At 43.6% G+C, this 19,613-nt stretch overlaps 1 protein-coding gene across 2 annotated transcripts in view; it reads left to right on the top strand.

Moving 5' to 3' along the window:
- Window positions 1-19,613, top strand: part of LOC132815497 (protein FAM135B-like) — a 369,978-nt gene that overhangs the window by 298,086 nt on the left and 52,279 nt on the right. Inside the window, exons 13-15 of one of the 2 annotated variants that reach the window (XM_060824465.1) lie at window positions 928-2,983; window positions 7,993-8,165; window positions 9,586-9,677. In XM_060824465.1, the coding sequence (XP_060680448.1) occupies window positions 928-2,983; window positions 7,993-8,165; window positions 9,586-9,677 (2,321 nt within the window). The remainder of the gene's footprint in view (window positions 1-927; window positions 2,984-7,992; window positions 8,166-9,585; window positions 9,678-19,613) is intronic. The other variant, XM_060824467.1, reaches the window with a different exon arrangement.

Here is a 19,613-nt window from a genome sequence, read left to right as displayed (position 1 = left end):
GCCAGAAGGCCTAGGTTGAGGCCTCGCCTATTCCTAAACAGGTCCATGATAATTTTTTTTTGAAAAGCAGACACAGTAGACCATGTGTATACTGGTTGTGAGTATATTGATTGCATTTAAAAAAAGCAGCCCCAGGAATGTGTCTTCAAAACTCTCTTTCCCAGCTGAAACTAGCCAATGGGCACCATAAGTAGTGGCACTATTTTAGTAGAGGTACAGAGGAAGGTCATCGGACCTGAAAAGTTAACCTTGATTTCTCTTCACAAATGCTGCCAGACCTGCTGAGCTTTTCCAGCAACTTCTGTCTTTGTTTCTGAGTTACATTATCCGCTGTTGTTTCAGCTCTATTTTAGAGTTCAACAATAATTGATGTTCCTTTCCAGTCACGTTTCCTGAATTGTTACACCAGTTTAAACATTTCCTAAAGTGAGGCTGGAAAACTGTTTGATGGGCTAGTTGTGTACCCTGGCTGTTATTAAGGATTGCCAGACGAGGTGAAGCAAGGAAAAAATAAAACTTAGAAAAATAAACTTTTTCTCCATTGAGGCATCTACTCACTGTGGTGCCATATTATGTTCACCAGAAGAACAAACATATGTACCCACGTATTGTTTACTTTCAAAAAAAGAGCTTTTTCCATTTACTTCTCTTAGCACTGCATCCTAATTTGAACTTGTAAAATTGAACTTCTAAAATGTGGGATAAACATCCCTCAATGGTGTGCTTTAATTAACGTAAGCCCTTTGGTTGACCAGTGTGATGCTTTTACTTCAATGCATCACACTGGGCACGCTAGTTATTTCCTTCAGAATGCTAATTGGACAATCATTGGACAGCAACTACATTCTTAACTTGACCTGGTTGAATATTCTGTTGACATGTAGTATTTAGTGGGCTATGTTATAAACTGTGTTTTCCTATTTGCAGCCAACCACATGTTCGATAATGGTGCATCGAACAGGGAAATGGGACCCAAGGTGAATCATGTGTCGGATACAAACATTTCAGAGTTTGGAAGTTTACCCATTGAAGTGAAAGGATACCAGCAAATACGTGATGGTGTTTTGAATTCTGAGGCCTTGAAGGTGCTTGCGACAAGAACATCTGGAACACAGACACTGAATGAAACTGTTTCCTTGGAAACGATGTACAACTCTGTGGATTTGGCTGCTTTTGTCAGCCAAGAATATGATGAATTTAGTGAAAATGAAGTCAAAAGTATTCAGAACTCAGAAGCAGATAGGTTTGTTGGACCGTATCAAGGGGAGCTCTCGACAATCTATGAAAATCATTCTGAATCACTCCGATTGAATGAAAAGTCACTGAATCCTGAGCAGCAAGAAACTGTCTCTGAATGTAATGATGCCAAATTAGTCAAACAGTTGGGATCAACGTCAGGCTTGATGTACATTGAGGTGAAACCCAGCACCAAGGATCCTTATCATGGTGAGACTGTGTTAGTCTGCTCTCCAAATAGAACAAATACCAGCGAATGCTCCGTCTCTAATGACACTGAAATTAGTGAGAAGGAAGAATTTAGTGAATTAGGTTTGGACTTGCCCTATTCTGTTGTTAACTCTGAGCATATGGACAGTGAGTCTTTTGAACACGAATCTTTAAGAAGGAGGATAGAGAATGCCGACTATCCCATTATATCTGGGGCCATGAAACGATCTCTTTCATTAATATCTGATTCGGGAATAGAGAGTGAGCCTAGCTCCGTGGCTTGGTCAGAGATGCGTAAACCACTGGATTCATCTAGTGACCGGGACCTTGTGCACCAGATAATTAGAGCACAAGCAATCCATAGGAACTCACTGGAGGGTGGTCAGACTGAAAGTGGCACCAGTTTGCCCAGTGGGATTCAGGCTTCTTTGACATCAATCAGTTCATTACCTTTTGAGGATGAAGAGGAGGTGGAACTCAGCAAATTGACCAAATCTGTTTCAGCCCCACAGATCAGCAGCTCAGATCAAACAGGTGAAACCCCAGAATCTTTACTACAGCAACAGATAGTTGATGAAAATCAATGGCTGAATATGAATTCCTCAGAGAATGAAAAGGAAGACCAACATGACATGCGTTCAGTTCAAAGAAACGACAGTGAGGATTCTAATTCTCTCTCAGATAAAGAGATCCTGCCAAAGCATTTAGAAGATTCAGTACTGAATAGTAGCAGCAAAATGGAGCCCATCAAAAATGCTCTCGTTCTGGCAAGAGACCAGTGGTGTTCCTCTGAAGTGAATAATAATATTGACCAGCCTCCAAATGTATTCAGTGCTGATAGCCAAAGCGATTCGATAAGTCACAGTGTTAAAGAGCTTGAAAGTAAGGAGGTAGAGTTTAATAGATTATTAGATACAGATGTTAACAATTCTGACCCTGACAGTCACACAGAAGAGATTAAATTTCTTCCTGCTGAGCTGCAAAATGGTGATCATGAATCATTTGGTGACAAATTGCCAAATGCTGTGTTTGTGCCAAACAGCAGTGATGAGACAACGTGTAAATTGGCAACACAGCCTGACCTGCTGACTGAGCCTTTGGAGCTGACCAAAGCTACGGTCAGTGATGTCCTCTTGCTTGACAGAACATGTCATGAAGAAGCTCCGTGCCTACACGAAGGAAAACGAGAAATGGGGCAGCAGTGTGATAGCTGTACAGGAGTACAGGATGGGGGTGAAAACCTATCAATGGATACCAACAACGGTGAACTTCAGCCTCTGGTTCATGGTGGAAATTCCTCTGAAACTGGTAACACAGGCATCGTCTTTGAGAAGAGGAACGTGGTTGAGGTGGTGAATCTTTCTGTTTCGTGCACAGCCACGTGCCTGCCATTTTCTTCCATGCTGAGGGATTCTCCAGTTTCCTTTCCCTCAAAGCAGTTAGCGTCTCCCATTACTAGACAGCCCATTGGCTCATTTGGCGTTGTCTCTTCTACTTCACAGGATGCTGATGCAGAAACCAATGAGAGAATGGTGAGGTAAATCTACAGCCCGTCACTGATTTATATCCTATCTCAGTCTGTGCACATGCCTTGGGATTATAGGATAAAGACACCTAGTGGTGAACTGAGACATTCAAAACAGGCCAGACTGAAGTTTCTTGTTAGAACTGGGTTAGTCTATGAAAATTGCGCTATCAATAAGAAAGTCAGACCTGTCTAAAATACCACAATTGACAATAAGGAAAAGAAAAATTTCTCAAATGAATTCCCAAAGTTCTTGCAACAACTAGAACAGGATTAAGCTTTATATATATTTTAGTTGGTCATATTAGAACATAGAACATAGAAAGGTGCAGCACAGAACAGGCCCTTCGGCCCATAATGTTACCGAGGATTAATCCTAAATTATTCCGATATTAGTTGATCTGTAATCAATGTAGAGGACCATATACAGTCAGAAGTCTCCAGGCTGGGTGAAGAATAAAATGATTGCAGCATCCTAATGTACTTAGGACAAAGGAGATGGGAAAATGAATTGATGATTCCCATGTTCTTATGCAAACACCTCAGGTCAGATTACACTTAATGAACAGCTTGCTTCATACATACAAAGACAGAAGGTACACATCCAAAATTAGGATCATTTACATAAAGAATCATTAAGGCACACAATTAACACTGCATAGTGCAAGTTGGGGAGAAATGGTGCCATGGTTATGTTACTGGACTAAATCCAGAGACTCAAGAGAAGCACATTGCTGGATGTTTCCCCCACAGTGTGCTTTTGGTTGGGGGAAGGAGATTGAAAACATAGGGTAAGTGCCAATCCCTTCCAACTGTCCACCAACCCCTCAACTCATCCTTAAAATCCCAGCCTACCTACCATATGTAAATTGAACTTGTTCGAGGCTCAGGGACCTCAGTAATGCCCTGCCAATGCCATAACATGGGAGTTGGGAGCAGGCGAGTACGAGTTGACAGTCCCTTTTGTAAGATTTCAAAATGGGAGGAGAAAAGGGGATGCTGCCTTTGGATGGTGCCTATTGTGAGCACCCCGAAGAAGATAGTATTCACTTCCTTCCTATCCACACGTATTTTAACTTCCCTGACCCATGCCCCAATTTAACGGCATCCAATGTTCTACTGGGACCTCCTTCGAAGGTCTACCCATAATCTCAAGAGGGCCCACAACTTTGGTGTTGCTGTATGTGCTGAGATGTCATCCCATCTAACTGTCTGGCAGCTTCTGAGGGTATGACTTGTTGCCACTGAGGGGCAGCATTCCCTTTCTGCAGTGATTTAGAATGCCTGTAGCACTTTCTGGTCATGTGCCCGTTCACTTGCCCCTGACTTTCCTACTGGTGGGGATGAAGAGGATCTCTGCCCACTTGTCCAAATCCCAACACGGTAGCATCGTGGAATTTAAATTTGATCAAAAAAAGTCTGGAATCCAAAGCTAGTATCTTTAACCATGAAACTATCGTTGAAGCCCGTCTGATGTATTTTAGGGAAAGAAATCTGACATCCTTACCTGGTCCGATGTACATATGACTCCAGGTCTAAAGCAGTCTGGTTGACTGTTATTGCCCCCTGAAATGGCTAAGTGAGCCATTCAGTTCAAGGGCAGTTAAGGATAGACAACATATGCCTACATTCTGTGCAAGAATAATCAAAATCAAAACAAAATGCTGATTCATCAAAGCAACAACAGGAGGAAGCTATTCTATACCAAAGGTGTTTCGTCAGTCAGTTAAGTGGGCTGCATGGTGGCTTAATGGTTAGCATTGCTCCTTCACAGTGCTAGGGACCTGGGTTCAATTCCACCCCATGCAACTGTATGGAGTTTGCCTATTCTCCCCATGTCTTCACCAGTTTCCTCCCAAAGTCAAAAGATGTTCAGGCGAGGTGGATTTGCTTCGCTAAATTGCCTATGGCCTCCAGACATGTGCAAGCTTAGCTAGATTAGCCATGGGAAATGCAGGGTTAAAGGGATAGGGTAGGGTGTGGGTCCAGATAGGATTCTCTTCGGAGGTTCAGTGTGGACTAAATGGGCCAAAAGCCTACTGTAGGGATTCTAGAATTTGTGACTGATCTGTTTCTTAACTCCGCAAAAGTGAGGATTGCAGATGCTGGAAACCAAAGTCTAGATCAGAGTGGTACTGGAAAAGCACAGCAGGTCAGGCAGCATCCAAGAAGCAGGAAAATTGACATTTCGGGAAAAAGCTCTTCATCAGGAATCAGGTTTCTGCTGTGCTTTTCCAGCACCACTTTGATCTAGGCACTGTATCTTAACTCCACCTACCTGCCTTCATCTCATGTCCGTTAGTACCTTCACCAAATAAAAATCAGTCAACCTTTCTTTTGAAATGGTGTGAATAGATTCCAGTCCCCCACACCTCCTTATGTGAAACATTGTTCCCTCCACCACTTAGTGGAATAATTCCATGTTAATACAATGCTTCAGAGTTTGCTTTGGTGTCTGCGGAATTAATTTTGAGAACAGTAGATTAGATTAGATTCCCTACAGTATGGAAACAGGCCTTTTGGCTTAACAAGTCCACACTAACCCTCCAAAAAAGTAACCCACCCAGACCCATTCCCCATACTTGTCCCTGGCTAATGCACCTATCACAATGGGCACTTTAGCATGGCCAATTCACCTGACCTGCACATCGTTGGACTGTGGAAGGAAACCAGAGCACCCAGAGGACACCCACGCAGGCACGGGGAGAATGTGCAAACTCCACACAGTCAGTCGCCCGAGACTGGATTGAACCTGAGTCCCTGGCGCTATGAGGTAGCAGTGCTAACCACTGAGCCATCGTGCCACCCCAATAACGTAAACATATTACGCTTGAAGGAAAAAGCAAAATGGATCAATCATAGGGATAGTTAGTCTCAAGATGTACACTGAAAAACGCACAGCCGGACTGTTTGGAAGTCCAGGTGCACTGACAAGAAGTTAATTTAAACTTTAAACTTAAAATTCTAATGTCACTTACTTGACATAGAGTCATACAGCAGGGAAACAGACCCTTTGATCCCACCAGTCCATGCCGAACATAATCCCAAACTAAACTAATCCCACCTGCCTGCTCCTGGCCCATATCCCTCCAAACCTTCCCTGTTCATGCATCTATCCAAATAGCTTTAAACGTCATAATCTAGAACGATCTGAGAGAGATTCTAAAACCTCTGGTAGAGTTAGTGATTTCAAAGAGTTCTGGCTTGTTCACCTTAAAAGTTACCTGGAAATGATTAGAGGGAGTACAAGTTGGCATAATTCCTGCTTCATCACTAAACTTACACCCCACACCACAGCAATTGCTCAGACTGTCAATTTGTATTCCTGCTCCCAGCCCATCCTGACAGCTAATACCAACTCTTCACATCTGACCCATCTCTCTCTCTCTCTCTCTCTCTCTCTCTCTCACACACACACACACACACCTACTCCTCATCATCTTCCTTCTTCCCAACTTGCCCTTCCAGAAGACTTTGCCCCAAACCCTCTGCCATCTCGTCAACTTCACCCTCAACTACCCCTGATGTCCAACTGTCCAGAGATCAGAAGACTTGCACTAAATTTCAACAACTATATTGTCTCCTTGTAGCATTCCTTCTCTGCATACCATGAACAAAATTACGTTATCCCAGAAGACAGCAACAATATTTTGTATTGACTTTATCCTTTAAATGGAGTACAGAACATGGAGTAGCAGCTAAAATAATAAACAAGAAAAGTACCTCTGCCCAGCTATATGACTTCAAATGGAAGTAAAGACATAAACAGGAATATTTTCCCTATATACCTGAAAGCTGTCATGTTGTTGAATGTCTTGTCAAGAATTACTGGTGCGATCTAATTTGAATTGTTCTCAGAATTATGCTTTAGACAAGCCACTCATTTTGACACATAGGTGTTGAATGTTGTTTTGAATCATCTAAACTTATTGTCATTCAGTGCATCTAAGCAGCCAGACATCTGTACATTCAATTTACAATTCTGGAGTACTAGAACATATTACACAAAAGAAAAGCAAAGAACTGCAGATGCTGGAAAGATGGGAGAAAAATAGGAATTGCTTGGAAAACTCAGCAGGTCTGACAGCATCTGTGGAGAGAAAGCAGAATTAATGTTTCAGGTCCAGTGTCCCTTCCTCAGAACTTTCTTTGGACCTAATTAGGAATCAGGGATAGGATCTTGAATTGCTTATGAAGGCAGGAAGGGTAAGGCACGTCCTTTAAAAATAGTGCTCCAAGTCTGAATGTCAGTGACCTGATGCCTTCAGGTTGCACTGGAATTTTCAAAGGAATGGACAAAGGAAATTGGGAAGACCTTCAGTTAATGGCATGTTAAGTTCCTGGAGGTGTTGGCTCATGAAATTTAGAAGGAAATTTTTGAATCATGAATTGCTAAATCTGAGTACGCCAGTTGTACACAGCTGTCAGGTTCGATAAGAGATTAAGGTTAATTCAAATAAGGAAAAAACTTTTGCATAGAGGGTTATTTTGTGAGACCTGTTGCAGCACATTTGGCTGTTTGATGCTTTTCTGTGCTGTGAGGCTGGTGGGCCTCCAATGAGCTATCTCCTTCTTCCCTTCTGCAAGATAGCATCAGGATCTAACATGGCTGCCACCTGTCTTTTGACAATCGTGTCTGCAGGGCAGCTCCTGTTAATGCTACTAACTGTGCGCTTGGCTTCCCACTAGCCCAAGTTGGGCATCTATATTTGAACATTTCATTGCGTGAGCAACACACTTACAACACAAAGTGGAGACCTGGAAATTATCGAGGTGTCAGGTTCCCAAATCCTGATTGAAAATCAAGCCCAAGATTAGTTTCTTTCCTAATGTGGAGAGGTACTCTCAAACACTTTCATTGTAAATATGCAGAAATATTTAAGGGGTGTCAGAGCAATTGTCCCATTCAAATAGTGATTCAGGCTGTTAGGTGGGAAAGCTCAGGCCAGGGGTTTTGTGCCAGTTCTCTCTTTGTGCTGCACATATACAGATCTCAACATGGTACCTTCTTTTTGTTTCAGTTTTGTTCAGGCCAAAGACGAGTTGCTAAAGGGGCTGAAGTTCGAAGGGTTGTTGTACAGTGATCTGCCTCTTCTGGCTTCCGAGATCCCTTATTTCACTCCAGAGGAAGAGGAGGAGGAGGTGAATTTGGAAGAGGGAATCCACCTGATTATCTGTGTTCATGGATTAGACGGTAGGCAATGACTGTGGAGTCAGTTTTTAGAATAATACCCCTCACTACACTCAGCCCCAATGATGAGATTGAATAGTTGGACTGCCTACTCAAGATAAGCCATCTCTAACCATCCCCCTTTATTGTTCTCAGCACACATCTGACTTCCTTGTCAAAAGCCTACTTCCTTCTGTCTCTACCTCAATTTAACAGAAAGGTTCTCCTCAATTCACTTACAACCACACTGTCAAAATTCCAAATGTCTATCCTTTGACCCCCACAATGTTTCTGCAGCTGCCAATCTGCTGCTCAGCCACTACCTCAGTGTCTCTTTCAATCCAGTAAAACCATTACTCTCTCTCTCTCACATCCAGGCTGTTCCTCAAATCTGTCGCTTCCTTAGGTTCGAGGGATACAAACTTGAATGGGCATGATAAGCAACTGTTTCGACCTGCCTGGATCCAGAAAGCACGATCGAAATATGCCCACAATTTAAGGGATTGTCCTGCACTTGGGGACATGGGTGACAATCTGCCCTCACCTTTCTGTCTCTACCCTCAGATCTGTGACCAATGGTACAGTTAATGTCATGAACTCTAAAATGGCGCAATTCCTCTTGAGAGGCTGGACTTTGATATATTGTAATCCTTTTCTCGTTGCATCTTTGCTGAACAGAGTAAAGACAAGCACAAGCACATCAAATTTCAAAGGATCACAACAGTGTGTTTGTCCTAATGGGTGCAAGATGAGAACCTTCAGCAATATTCCACGTCTGCATTGAACAATAGAATCTTGCTAAATGAAATTGTTTTTTAGTCAAGATTACAGTGGTGCTGGAAAAGCACAGCAAATCAGGCTGCATCCAAGGAGCAGGACACATCGATGCTTCGGGCAAAAGCCCTTCATCAGGAATAAGGCTGGGGGTGGAGAGATAAATGAAAGGGGGTGGGGAGAAGGCAGCTGAAAGTGCAATAGGTGAATGGAGATGTGGGTGAAGGTGATAGGTTGGAGAAGAAGGTGGAGCAAATAGGTGGGATGGAAGATTGACAGGTGGGACAAGTCATGAGGACATTGCTGAGCTGGAAGGTTGGAACTGGGGTAAGATGGGGGGACTGGGAAATGATGAAACTGGTGAAGTCCACATTTTGTTTGTAACCTTGACACACATGCTTAATCTTTCTCCATGAATTTGCTGCCTTGTGTGTAATTGGATTAAGGCCAACAAACCTCCAACTTCCCAGTCGGCATGTATTCAACGGACATGAGTCTTGATGTTCATTGTCAAGATATCTATAAAATACATGTTTAAGATGGAGTCCTTACTCTCACTGTTTGCAGCTATCTCAGGACTGAATCTGAGCAGGAGCGGTAATTTACTTGATGGCTATCCTTGTCCAGTTGGACTTGCTGAGGGTAATTAAAGAATAGTTCTTCTTTTCAGGTAACAGTGCAGACCTGAGACTTGTGAAGACATTCATTGAGCTGGGACTTCCTGGTGCCAAACTGGATTTCTTAATGTCCGAAAGGAACCAGGTAGGCTAGAATCAGGTGAATCTGAGTAACCTGATCTTATTGGTGGGGAATAACCTCTGGTGTTTTGTTAATAATTTGATATCTTAGAAACAATTTTGAAACATTGGAAACAAATATGAAATAAGGAAAAACATAAAATCCCTACAGTGTGGAAACAGGGCCATTTGGCCCAATAAGTCCACACTGACCCTCCAAAGGGTATCCCACATCGATCTATTTCCCAGTACTATTACTCTACATTTCTCCTGGCTAATGCACCTAAACTACGTAACCCTGAACATTGTGGGCAATTTAGCATGGCCAATTCACCTAAGGTGCACATCTTTGGAATGTGGGAGGAAACCATAGCACCTGGAATAAACCCACACAGACACGGGGAGAACGTGCAAACTTCACACAGACAGTCGCCCAAGGCTGAAATTGAACCTGGTTCCCTGGTGCTGTGAGGCAACAGTGCTAACCACTGAGCCATTGTGCTTAGACTTTTCTTTTCTGAAACATTGACCTATCCTTCCCTTTTCAGAAAAAGGAAAACTGAAAGAACTGCAAATGCTAGAAATCAGAAACAAAAATGGAAATTTCTGTTTTTGATTCTCTTTCAGCTGTTAGATCAACCAGGTGGGCCAGATCTGGAATGTTCCACTTCCACTAGTTACGATTGTATAACGGAATTTTAGAATTTATAATACCGAAGGAGGCCATTTAACCCATCATGCCTGCAGTAGTTCCTAAAAGAGCTACCCAGTTAGCCCCACTCTCTATTCTTATCTCCATAACCCTCAAAATCAATCACTTTCAAACATATATCCAGCTCTCTCTTGAAAATTCCTGTGGGATTCACCTCTGCCGCTCTCTCAGGCAGCACATTCCAAATTCTAACAAGTCTCTGAGTAAAGAAGTTTCTCCTGATCTCACTCCTAACTCTCTGAAAGTGTGACCCCTAGCTGAGATACCAACTAGTGGCAACAGAATGGGCAGCATGGTGGCTCAGTGGTTAGCATTGCTGCCTCACAGTGCCAGGGACCCAGGTTCGATTCCAGCCTTGGACGACTGTGTGGAGTTTGCACATTCTCCCCGTGTCTGCGTGGGTTTCCTGCGGGTGTTCCGGTTTCCTCCCACAGTCCGAAGGTGTGCAGGTCAGGTGAATCAGCCATGCTAAATTGCCCGTTGCATTAGTTAGAGGGAAATGGGTCTGGTGGGTCTGAGGACAGTGTGAAACAGATTGATATACTAGAACAGGTTGATGTTAGGAAAATAATTCCCCTGGGCCAGATGGAATATACCCAAGGTTACTACAGGAAGTGAGGTAAAAAGATTGTTCTGCCTTTGGTGATGATCTTTACATTGTCATTGTCCACTGGAGTACTGCCAGATGATTGTAGGGTGGCATGGACTTGTTGGGCCAAAGGGCCTGTTTCCACACTGCAGGGAATCTAGTCAAGACATCCACCTTATCCTTCTCAGTTAGAAGGAAACTTGGTTCACTACAGTTTGAACACAGAAGTCAAGGATTTACATTCCAACTGCATATAATGTGGTATACATGCTTAGTTGATGTTAATGATTAAAGATAATTCAACAAATGTGAGAGGAATTTCACATTCCTGAGGTGAATAATTTAATCTTCCCTGAATTTAGAGTGGGGATAGTGAGAGTGGTTACTTAAGGGTTAGAGACTTGCCAAATTTATAACCTCGTACAGAAAAAGGTTACAAATCACCCCTAACGAGTATGGAGTCATCAGCTTAACTTCACAAGTGGGCAAAATTCTGGAAATATTGTGGTATAGAATTGAAGAGGTCATGGATGTGATGGACTTCCAAGAGGCATTCAATATAATGCCCCACAACAAAGGAAAGTTGAGTCTTGTAATAAAAGGAACAGTATCAACATCGATACAAAATTGGCTAAGGGATAGGAAACAGTGCACAACTGAAATGTGGAGGTTGAATTGGAAGCACTTGTTGATAGTGCTGGACAGGTTTGTCCCGCTGAGGCAAGGACAGGATGGGAGGTTGAAAGAACCTTGGGTGACAAGGGATGTGGAATAGCTAGTCAAGAGGAAGTAGGAAGCTTACTTAAGGTTGAGGAGGCAAGGATCAGACAGGGCTTTAGAGGGTTACAAGGTAGTCAGATAGGAACAGAAGAATAGACTTAGGAGAGCTAGAAGGGGGCATGTAAAAGCTTTAGTGGATATGATTATGGAAAACCCTAAGGCATTCTACACTTACGTAGTAACAAGAGGATGGCCAGAGTGGGGGCAAGGTCGATCAGCGATAGTGAAGGGAACTTGTGCCTGGAGTCAGAGGAAGTCGGGGAGGTTCTTAATAAATACTTTGCTTCAGTATTCATTACTGACAGGGACCTTGACCTTTCTGAGGACAGCATGAAACAGATTGATATGCCAGAACAGGTTGATGTTAGGAAAATAAATCCCCTGGGCCAGATGGAATATACCTGTGGTCTAAGATGCCTAAGAGATAGACCACGGAACGAGGACATGCCACAACCAAAAGGACTAGCCACACTACCATACGTCAGGAGCGTCTCAGAACTGACAGCCAGACTACTGCGACCCTTAGGACTCATAACAGCACACAAGCCAACTTCCACACTCAGACAACAACTCACTAGAACAAAGGACCCAATAGCCAGCACGAGCCAAACTAACGTAGTTTACAAAATACCATGCAAGGACTGCACAAAACACTATATAGGACAAACAGGAAGACAGCTAACAATCCGCATCCATGAACATCAGCTAGCCACAAAACGACACGACCAGCTATCCCTAGTAGCCATACACTCAGACAACCAGGAACATGAATTTGACTGGGAAAACACTACCATCATAGGACAAGCCAGACAGAGAACAGCCAGGGAATTCCTAGAGGCATGGCATTCATCCACAAACTCCATTAACAGACACATAGACCTGGACCCCATATACAAACCACTACAGCTGAAACTGACACCCGGAAGCGGCAAGAACATCCATCAACAGACACATCGACCTGGACCCCACATACAAACTACTACAGCTGAAACTGACACCCGGAAGCGGCAAGAACAAACCACTATAAATACCGGAAGAAACATCAAAGCAGCGCTTCACAGGAGGCTGCAATAGCACTGATGATGTTCCCTAGCCAGGGAACGAAACGTTTGCAGCAAAAACTTCCAGCTCGGCGAGCAGAACCACAACAGAGGTTTTAAAAACTATGAAGTATGTGGACAGAGTGGATTGGGAGAAACCGTTCTCAATTATAAGTAGATCAAGAAGCAGAAGGCACAGCTTTTGAGGTGTTTTGCAAAAGAAACAAATGTGAAGTGAGTTTTTTTCTAAAACAAACATTTCTACACAGAAAATGATTAGAGTCTGGAATGCAATGCCTGGAAGTGTGGTGGGAGCAGGTTCAATGGAAGCATTCAGCAAGGACTTGGACAGGTATTACTACGTGTAGGCTCATGGAGAAACGGCAGGAGATTGGCACAAAGTAAAAATAATGAGCAAGCTGGTATAGTACATAATGGACTGAATGGCCTTCTGCAACATAATTCTATGATTCTGTTTTAATTAGAATTAATTTTAACCCACCAAGATCTATCTGTTCCCCTGTTCTCATTCCCCCTGTCTAGGAAGTTATACTAAATCTTGGAAAGTAGATGCCAGGACCTTGAATCAATATAGAATGGATGTTAAAATGGAAGGGATAGTCTCAGGCAGATTGCTACACTCGGCATCGGTGTAAACACTAGTCATGTTCTCCTATGACTGAGTGATAGAGTCATAGAGATCGATAGCATAGAAAAGGAGCAAATACAATAACACTGAGTGAAATTAGGACAGGCTTCATCAAAGACCCAGGTTCAGAGGGGCATCATTAAGGAGATGAAGAGAGGCAAAGAAGCTTAAGCAATAATGTCCTATTCTCCTTTCTACAACAGCCTACTCGCATCTTCCTGATGTATGTGTGGGTGAATAGCATTCAAGAGCTTGTGGTAGAATTGGAGAGATAATTTGATCGATAATTTGAATTTGAATTCAATGTACATGGTATCACACAGCAAATAGTGACTAGGAAATAGCTAGTATGCAGGCTGACATGAAAGTGAATTCCATTGAAAATGAGTTAGAGAGCTGAAGAAATTGACCTTGCTCTTGATTACCTGTTCAGTGACCCAGATTATGGCATGTGGGTGCACACAACTGTCCATACTCGCTGTCTGGACCTGCACATAAAGATTGACCACCAGGGCTAGATCTCAGAGGGTGGCCAGTGCCTGTGGAACGTTATCCAAGCAGAAGACAAGAGGAAAAGTAGACAGCCCAACAATTAAACACCTGGTGTGAAAAATAATAAAACCTACAGGCTCTTATCAGACATCATTCTCTGATGAATTAGCAATGTCAGCAGCTGATATTCTTCATAAACAGACCTAATATCTCTTAAATTAAAATCCACAGGAGGCCAATATTTCAGTCAAAGCTGCTCCAGTTTGAGAATGCAGACTAAATGCACTAGAGGGAGCTGTTATCCCACAAATGAACATGTTGGTCGAAAACAACAGCTGAGCGTGCTCAGTTTTTCATTGTGTGTTTTTCCTTTAGTGTTGGAAAATCAGACTGAGTTTGTACACTGTAATGCTGAGTTCTTAATCCTTATGTGAATGCATAATTGCTCAGGCTCATTGGTCATGCTGGAAACTCGTGGTCAGACGTCAATTAGTTGAACTCAGATAGGAACAGGCTGAAATTACAGAGGGGCTGGGCTTGGGTTGAGGGGATCCATTTGTTCTTTGATGGTTGTCCTGGTTCCACAGCAATTATCTCGTCTTCACTCATCTCTGCTTCCTGTCAGCTCTGTGCAGTATCTCGTCCTCTGAGTTCCCATGGCAAACAGCCTTTAAAATTCTGGATGCACTACCAATCAAGAGCCACTGGGGGGAGATCATGTTCTACCACTTTGTTGTGAGTAACGTTGAGGATCTGGGAGGATATCAGTAATGTGAAGTACATGGTACAGTATATGGTGCTTTCACAGGCATTATTAGCATTTATTTCCCCTTCCTAATAAGCCTTGAGATGGAGGTGGTGGGCATTCTGCTCGAAATGCTGCAGTTCTCCTTGTGAAAGTGGTTTCAGGTGGTAAAGTATTTTAGAGTTTTCAACCAGTGATGATAGAGGGACTGTGGCATATTATCCGTGCCAGGATGGTGAGTGACCCAGAAAGGAAATTGGAGATGTTCCATTGCCCTTTATTTTAGACAGTCAAAGTGCTGTTGCATTGGACCTGAATCCTGCAGCTCCACCATTGCAAGTTGTGAAACTGAATTCAGTGAGTCTGTTCCTTGGTGAGCTAGCATCAGAATAAAGGCCATGCTGTTGTAATATGAAAACCCATTCACCAGTGTCAGTCAGGGAAAGGGAACCTTCCCTGGCCCAAGGGTTTGGTACTCTGTGGCAAGCCACTTGTAGAATAACTTGTGGGTGGCACGGTGGCACAGTGGTTAGCACTGCTGTCTCACAGCGCCTGAGACCCGGGTTAATTCCCAACTCAGGCGACTGATTGAAGGAGTTTGCATGTTCTCCCCGTGTCTGCGTGGGTTTCCTCCGGGTGCTCCGGTTTCCTCCCACAGTCCAAAGATGTGCGGGTCAGGTGAATTGGCCATGTTAAATTGCCCGTAGTGTTAGGTAAGGGGTAAATGTAGGGGTATGGGTGGGTTGCGCTTCGGTGGGTCGGTGTGGACTTGTTGGGCCGAAGGGCCTGTTTCCACACTGTAAGTAATCTAATCTAATCTAAAAAAAACCTATAAATGAAAGCTCAAAATTATCAACTCAAGGCATTTGGATGTGCTAAATAAACGGACCCCAGTCTCATCTCAAATATCAAAAGGGGGAAAATCCTCAGCCGTCACCTGATGGTGGAAATATTCATTCCTTTATGTCATCATGTAAACCTGATGATTGTAAAAGATATCTTGGAGCTGTACCTGATTAACATTGTGTTGTACTTTTTTGTGATTTTTGGAGAACAGTCAATATTTTGCATGGAATGTCTTCTCTCACCAGAACTAATCACAACATAGAGTCAAATGATGTTTTTTAGATTTAGATTTTATCATCATGTGTGCTCAAGTATAGGAGTACAGTGAAAAGTGTATAATGTCGCCACACATGGTCCCATCTTAAGTGCAAAGGTACCTGGGTACAGAACAATTAGGTACAAAGTAGTAAAAGAAACAAAGTTTGAAAACAAGGTTAAATCTTCGTACAATAAGTAGAAGAATAAAGAAATAAGATAATAATGAACATTGAAATACTTTTTAGTATAAACTAGAAAAATAAAGGACTAAAGTTAAAGGTTCATCAGTCTGAGTCTTCTGCTTAGCTCGCTCTGCGGGAGACCTCAGCTGCCTGACTTGACACAGCAGTCGGAGATACCAGCGACCTCCCTCACCGCTCACTCTTCCTGCATTGGGGGGCAATGCCATCGCTGCTGCTGAAGCTGCCATCTCCCCTTCCTGAAGAAGGTCTGTTGGACCGTTCATCATCTCCTGTCTGAACACCAAGTCTTGCATTACCACATTTGGCTTCAGTGACTCACGTTGCATTCATTTGCACGCCTCATCAGGTCCAATCATTCGGATGAGCATTTTTATCCAGGTCGGCCTTCCCAAGTGAATGAAAGAGGTCCAATGGCAGTTTGTGAATAATTCACAGGATAAGTTTCCTGTGAATAACCAAAGAACTGGAGGTAGTTTGCTGGTGCTTTTGACAAGTATGCAAACCAATTCAGCAAAGCGATGGAAGTTAAAACGTGAGATTAAAAGTTGCATTGAAGTTTAGGAGAGGCAGACAGGATGAGACAGAAAGATAGGACCTGACTGAAAGGGAATGTAATAAGGTCTAAATTAGCCTTGCAGTGCAGATATGGAAACATAAAATAAATAAAGTGAATGAGTTGCAGACACAGGTAACCACATGTAAGTACAACGGTGTGGCAATAATGGAGACAAGAAAAAGGGAAAGACTGTCTGTTGAATGTTCCTGGATACAAGGTGTTCAGGAAAGATATGGAAGGAAAGAACATGGTAGTGGAGGAGCATGGTGCATTGCTGTAGAAAGAAAATATCCTAGCGAGGTAAAGGACATGATAATGCACAAAAATCATTTGACATACCATTACGTTGCTGGGTTTATTCTGTATGGCAACAACTCATGGGATATGGAGGAGAAAATTTGCAAGGTCATGCAGAGGAGTGGAAGAAAATGACAGATAAAGGGACACATTATTCTCATTATAAATGTAATAGTAATAAATTAATCACTGAGGGAAGGAGGATTTCCCTGTGCATTCAGATTATTTCCAGAACAGGGATGTAAGTGGAAAAATTCCATCATGTGTCAGTTTAGGGCTGAACCTTATGAGAAACTAGGAAAGTGTCATGTTTTTTAAAAGGTTTCTCGTTATAAGGCCTAGTGTGTTCTCTCAAGTGGCCATCCCAAACTCGCCTCATTAACTAGGTAATGAGGCACCAACCTTCTATCCCCTCACGTCCTCAGCCGCACTCAACTCATAACTCTCTCTAAATCCATAATACTTGTTCCCAAGTACACAATGTAGCTCAGATTTTTGTCATTGCTCAATGTGGGACCATCTGATCCAGAGAAGCCTTTGAATGATTCAAACACTCCCCATTCTTCACCAACACCAAAACAAGCAGCAATTAAACAAATGGAAGGTGCATTCGCTTCTCAGACCAGAAACTAGCTGCTTGCTTGCCAAGCACTCGATGGAAGATCACTGCACCTGGCTTACAGCTCCTGGAACAGGTTGCCATTTAAGTCCTGTCTGGCTCATGGCTTCTGACACTGCTGCATTCTGTCATGTGAATGAAATATTCCTCCTGCTTGCACTTCTCCCCCTCAGAGGCAAGCTCTTGGTCTCCCAGCTCATCAGTTCCATTACATTCCCTCCCTGCCTGGATGCGGCACGTTACTGGAATGTACCCACTGAACAAACTCCCTCCTCACAACAGTCAAACCATTGCAACCTCCCCTTCAGGAGACCTGTTGTGTGCTCCACCATAGCCCTGGGTAAAGAATAGGTTTCATAGTGTCTAGGCTCAGCCCCTATCAGGGAGTCAACAGGCATGGCCAGAGAGGATAGGCCTTGTCTCCCAGTAACCTCCCGTGTGAGAGAGCCAGCATCTCAAACATACCTTGAACATGAGAGGCACCATGGCAGCTCTCAGGATACAATGTGCGAATGTTTGCAAAGTGGTACCAGTGATCACAGGTAACCTGTATATAAGCTGCATTATAATATGGCCCTTTTACCGTGTCCTGCGTGTGGTTTATCACACCCTGCACCTGAGAGAAAGCCACTGTGTTGTCAAATTATCCTGTCCGAGTTGACCTCGTCACAGAGAAACCAGATGGAACAGTGTGATCTGGCACAACTGTACTGATGTCAGCCTCAGTACGGTTGTGAGTATAGACTCTCATGTTGTCCAATGCACAGCCAGCTCTGTCTCTTGTATGTTCAGTTTTCTTCCTGCACTATCCTTGTCCCTTCAGCATCACCAGGATTTTGCCTGCAGTCTCCAGCATTGAATCCCTCTGCCACCCTCACCGACTACAAGAACGTCCTATGATAAGCAACAATCAAACCATTGGAACCTCATCTTCAGGAGACCTCTTGTGTGCTGCATGATAGACCTGGTTAAAGAATCGACTGCATTCCAGGACTGATCGTGGCCCATCCACTGATGAACCTGCATGGATAACCCTGATTGAAAACTGAACAGGCTGCCTACAGATCCTCGACTGACCATCAGTGAATCCCCAGACTCCTTGCACTGACCTGCCGTTCTGACCGTGGTCTTGTCCCCAGACTGTGGTAAGCTAAGCCCTGGCCCTGATGGTCTTGAGTGGACGACTGGCTGTACTGAAGTTCCTGGGATGTGAGTGAACAGTCCCCTTGACTCACTGACTCACCCACTGAGGGCAGATCTGCTTGAATTTTTTTTCATTTATTCATGTGGTGTGAGCATCACTGGCAAAGTCAGCATTTGTTGCCTGTCCCAGGCAGCCTTTGAAAAGGTGCCGATGAGGTGCCTTCCTGAACTACTGCAGTCCATTCTCTTGTAGGTAGAGCCACAATGCCGTGAGGGGGTACTTCTCGGATTTTGACCCAGTGATAGTGAAGGAACTGCGATATATTTCCAAGTCGGGACAGTGGGTGGCTTGAGGGTGGTGGTGTTCCCACATATCTACTGCCCTTGTCCTTCTAGATGGAAGTGGTCATGACTTTGGAAGGTCTGCCTTCAGGTCCGCACTGCTGCAACTGTGCTTCGGTGCTGCAGGGAGTGGGTGTTTGTGGATGTGGTACCAATCAAGTGGGTTGCTTAATCTTGGATGGTGTCAAGCTTCTTGAGTGTTTCTGGAGCTGCACACATCCAGGTAACTGGGGAATATTCCTTCACAATCCTGATCTGAGTCATATAGATGGTAAACAAGATTTGGGGATACAGGAGGTGAGTTACTTGCTGCAGTATTTGTAGTCAGTGTATTTACATGGCGAATCCAGCTCAGTTTCTGCTCAACGTTAATTGCCAGGATATTGATAGTAAGGCATTCAATGATGATAATGCCATTAAATAGAGTTGTAGAGATGTACAGCATGAAAACAGACCCTTCGGTCCAACCCGTCCATGCCGACCAGATATCCCAACCTAACCTAGTCCCACCTGCCAGCACCCAGCCCATATCACTCCAAACCCTTCCTATTCATCCACCCATCCAAATGCCTCTGAAATGTTGCAATTTTACCAGCCTCCACCTCTTCCTCCAGCAGCTCATTCCATACACATACCACCCTTTGTATGAAAACGTTGCCCCTCAGGTCTCTTTTATATCTTTCCCCTCTC

Source organism: Hemiscyllium ocellatum, chromosome 4 (genome assembly GCF_020745735.1).
Source record: "Hemiscyllium ocellatum isolate sHemOce1 chromosome 4, sHemOce1.pat.X.cur, whole genome shotgun sequence".
In the NCBI taxonomy this organism is placed as follows: Eukaryota; Metazoa; Chordata; class Chondrichthyes; order Orectolobiformes; family Hemiscylliidae; genus Hemiscyllium; species Hemiscyllium ocellatum.
The sequence above is the reverse complement of the archived record's forward strand: the minus strand, read 5'-3'. Positions and strand labels throughout refer to the sequence as shown.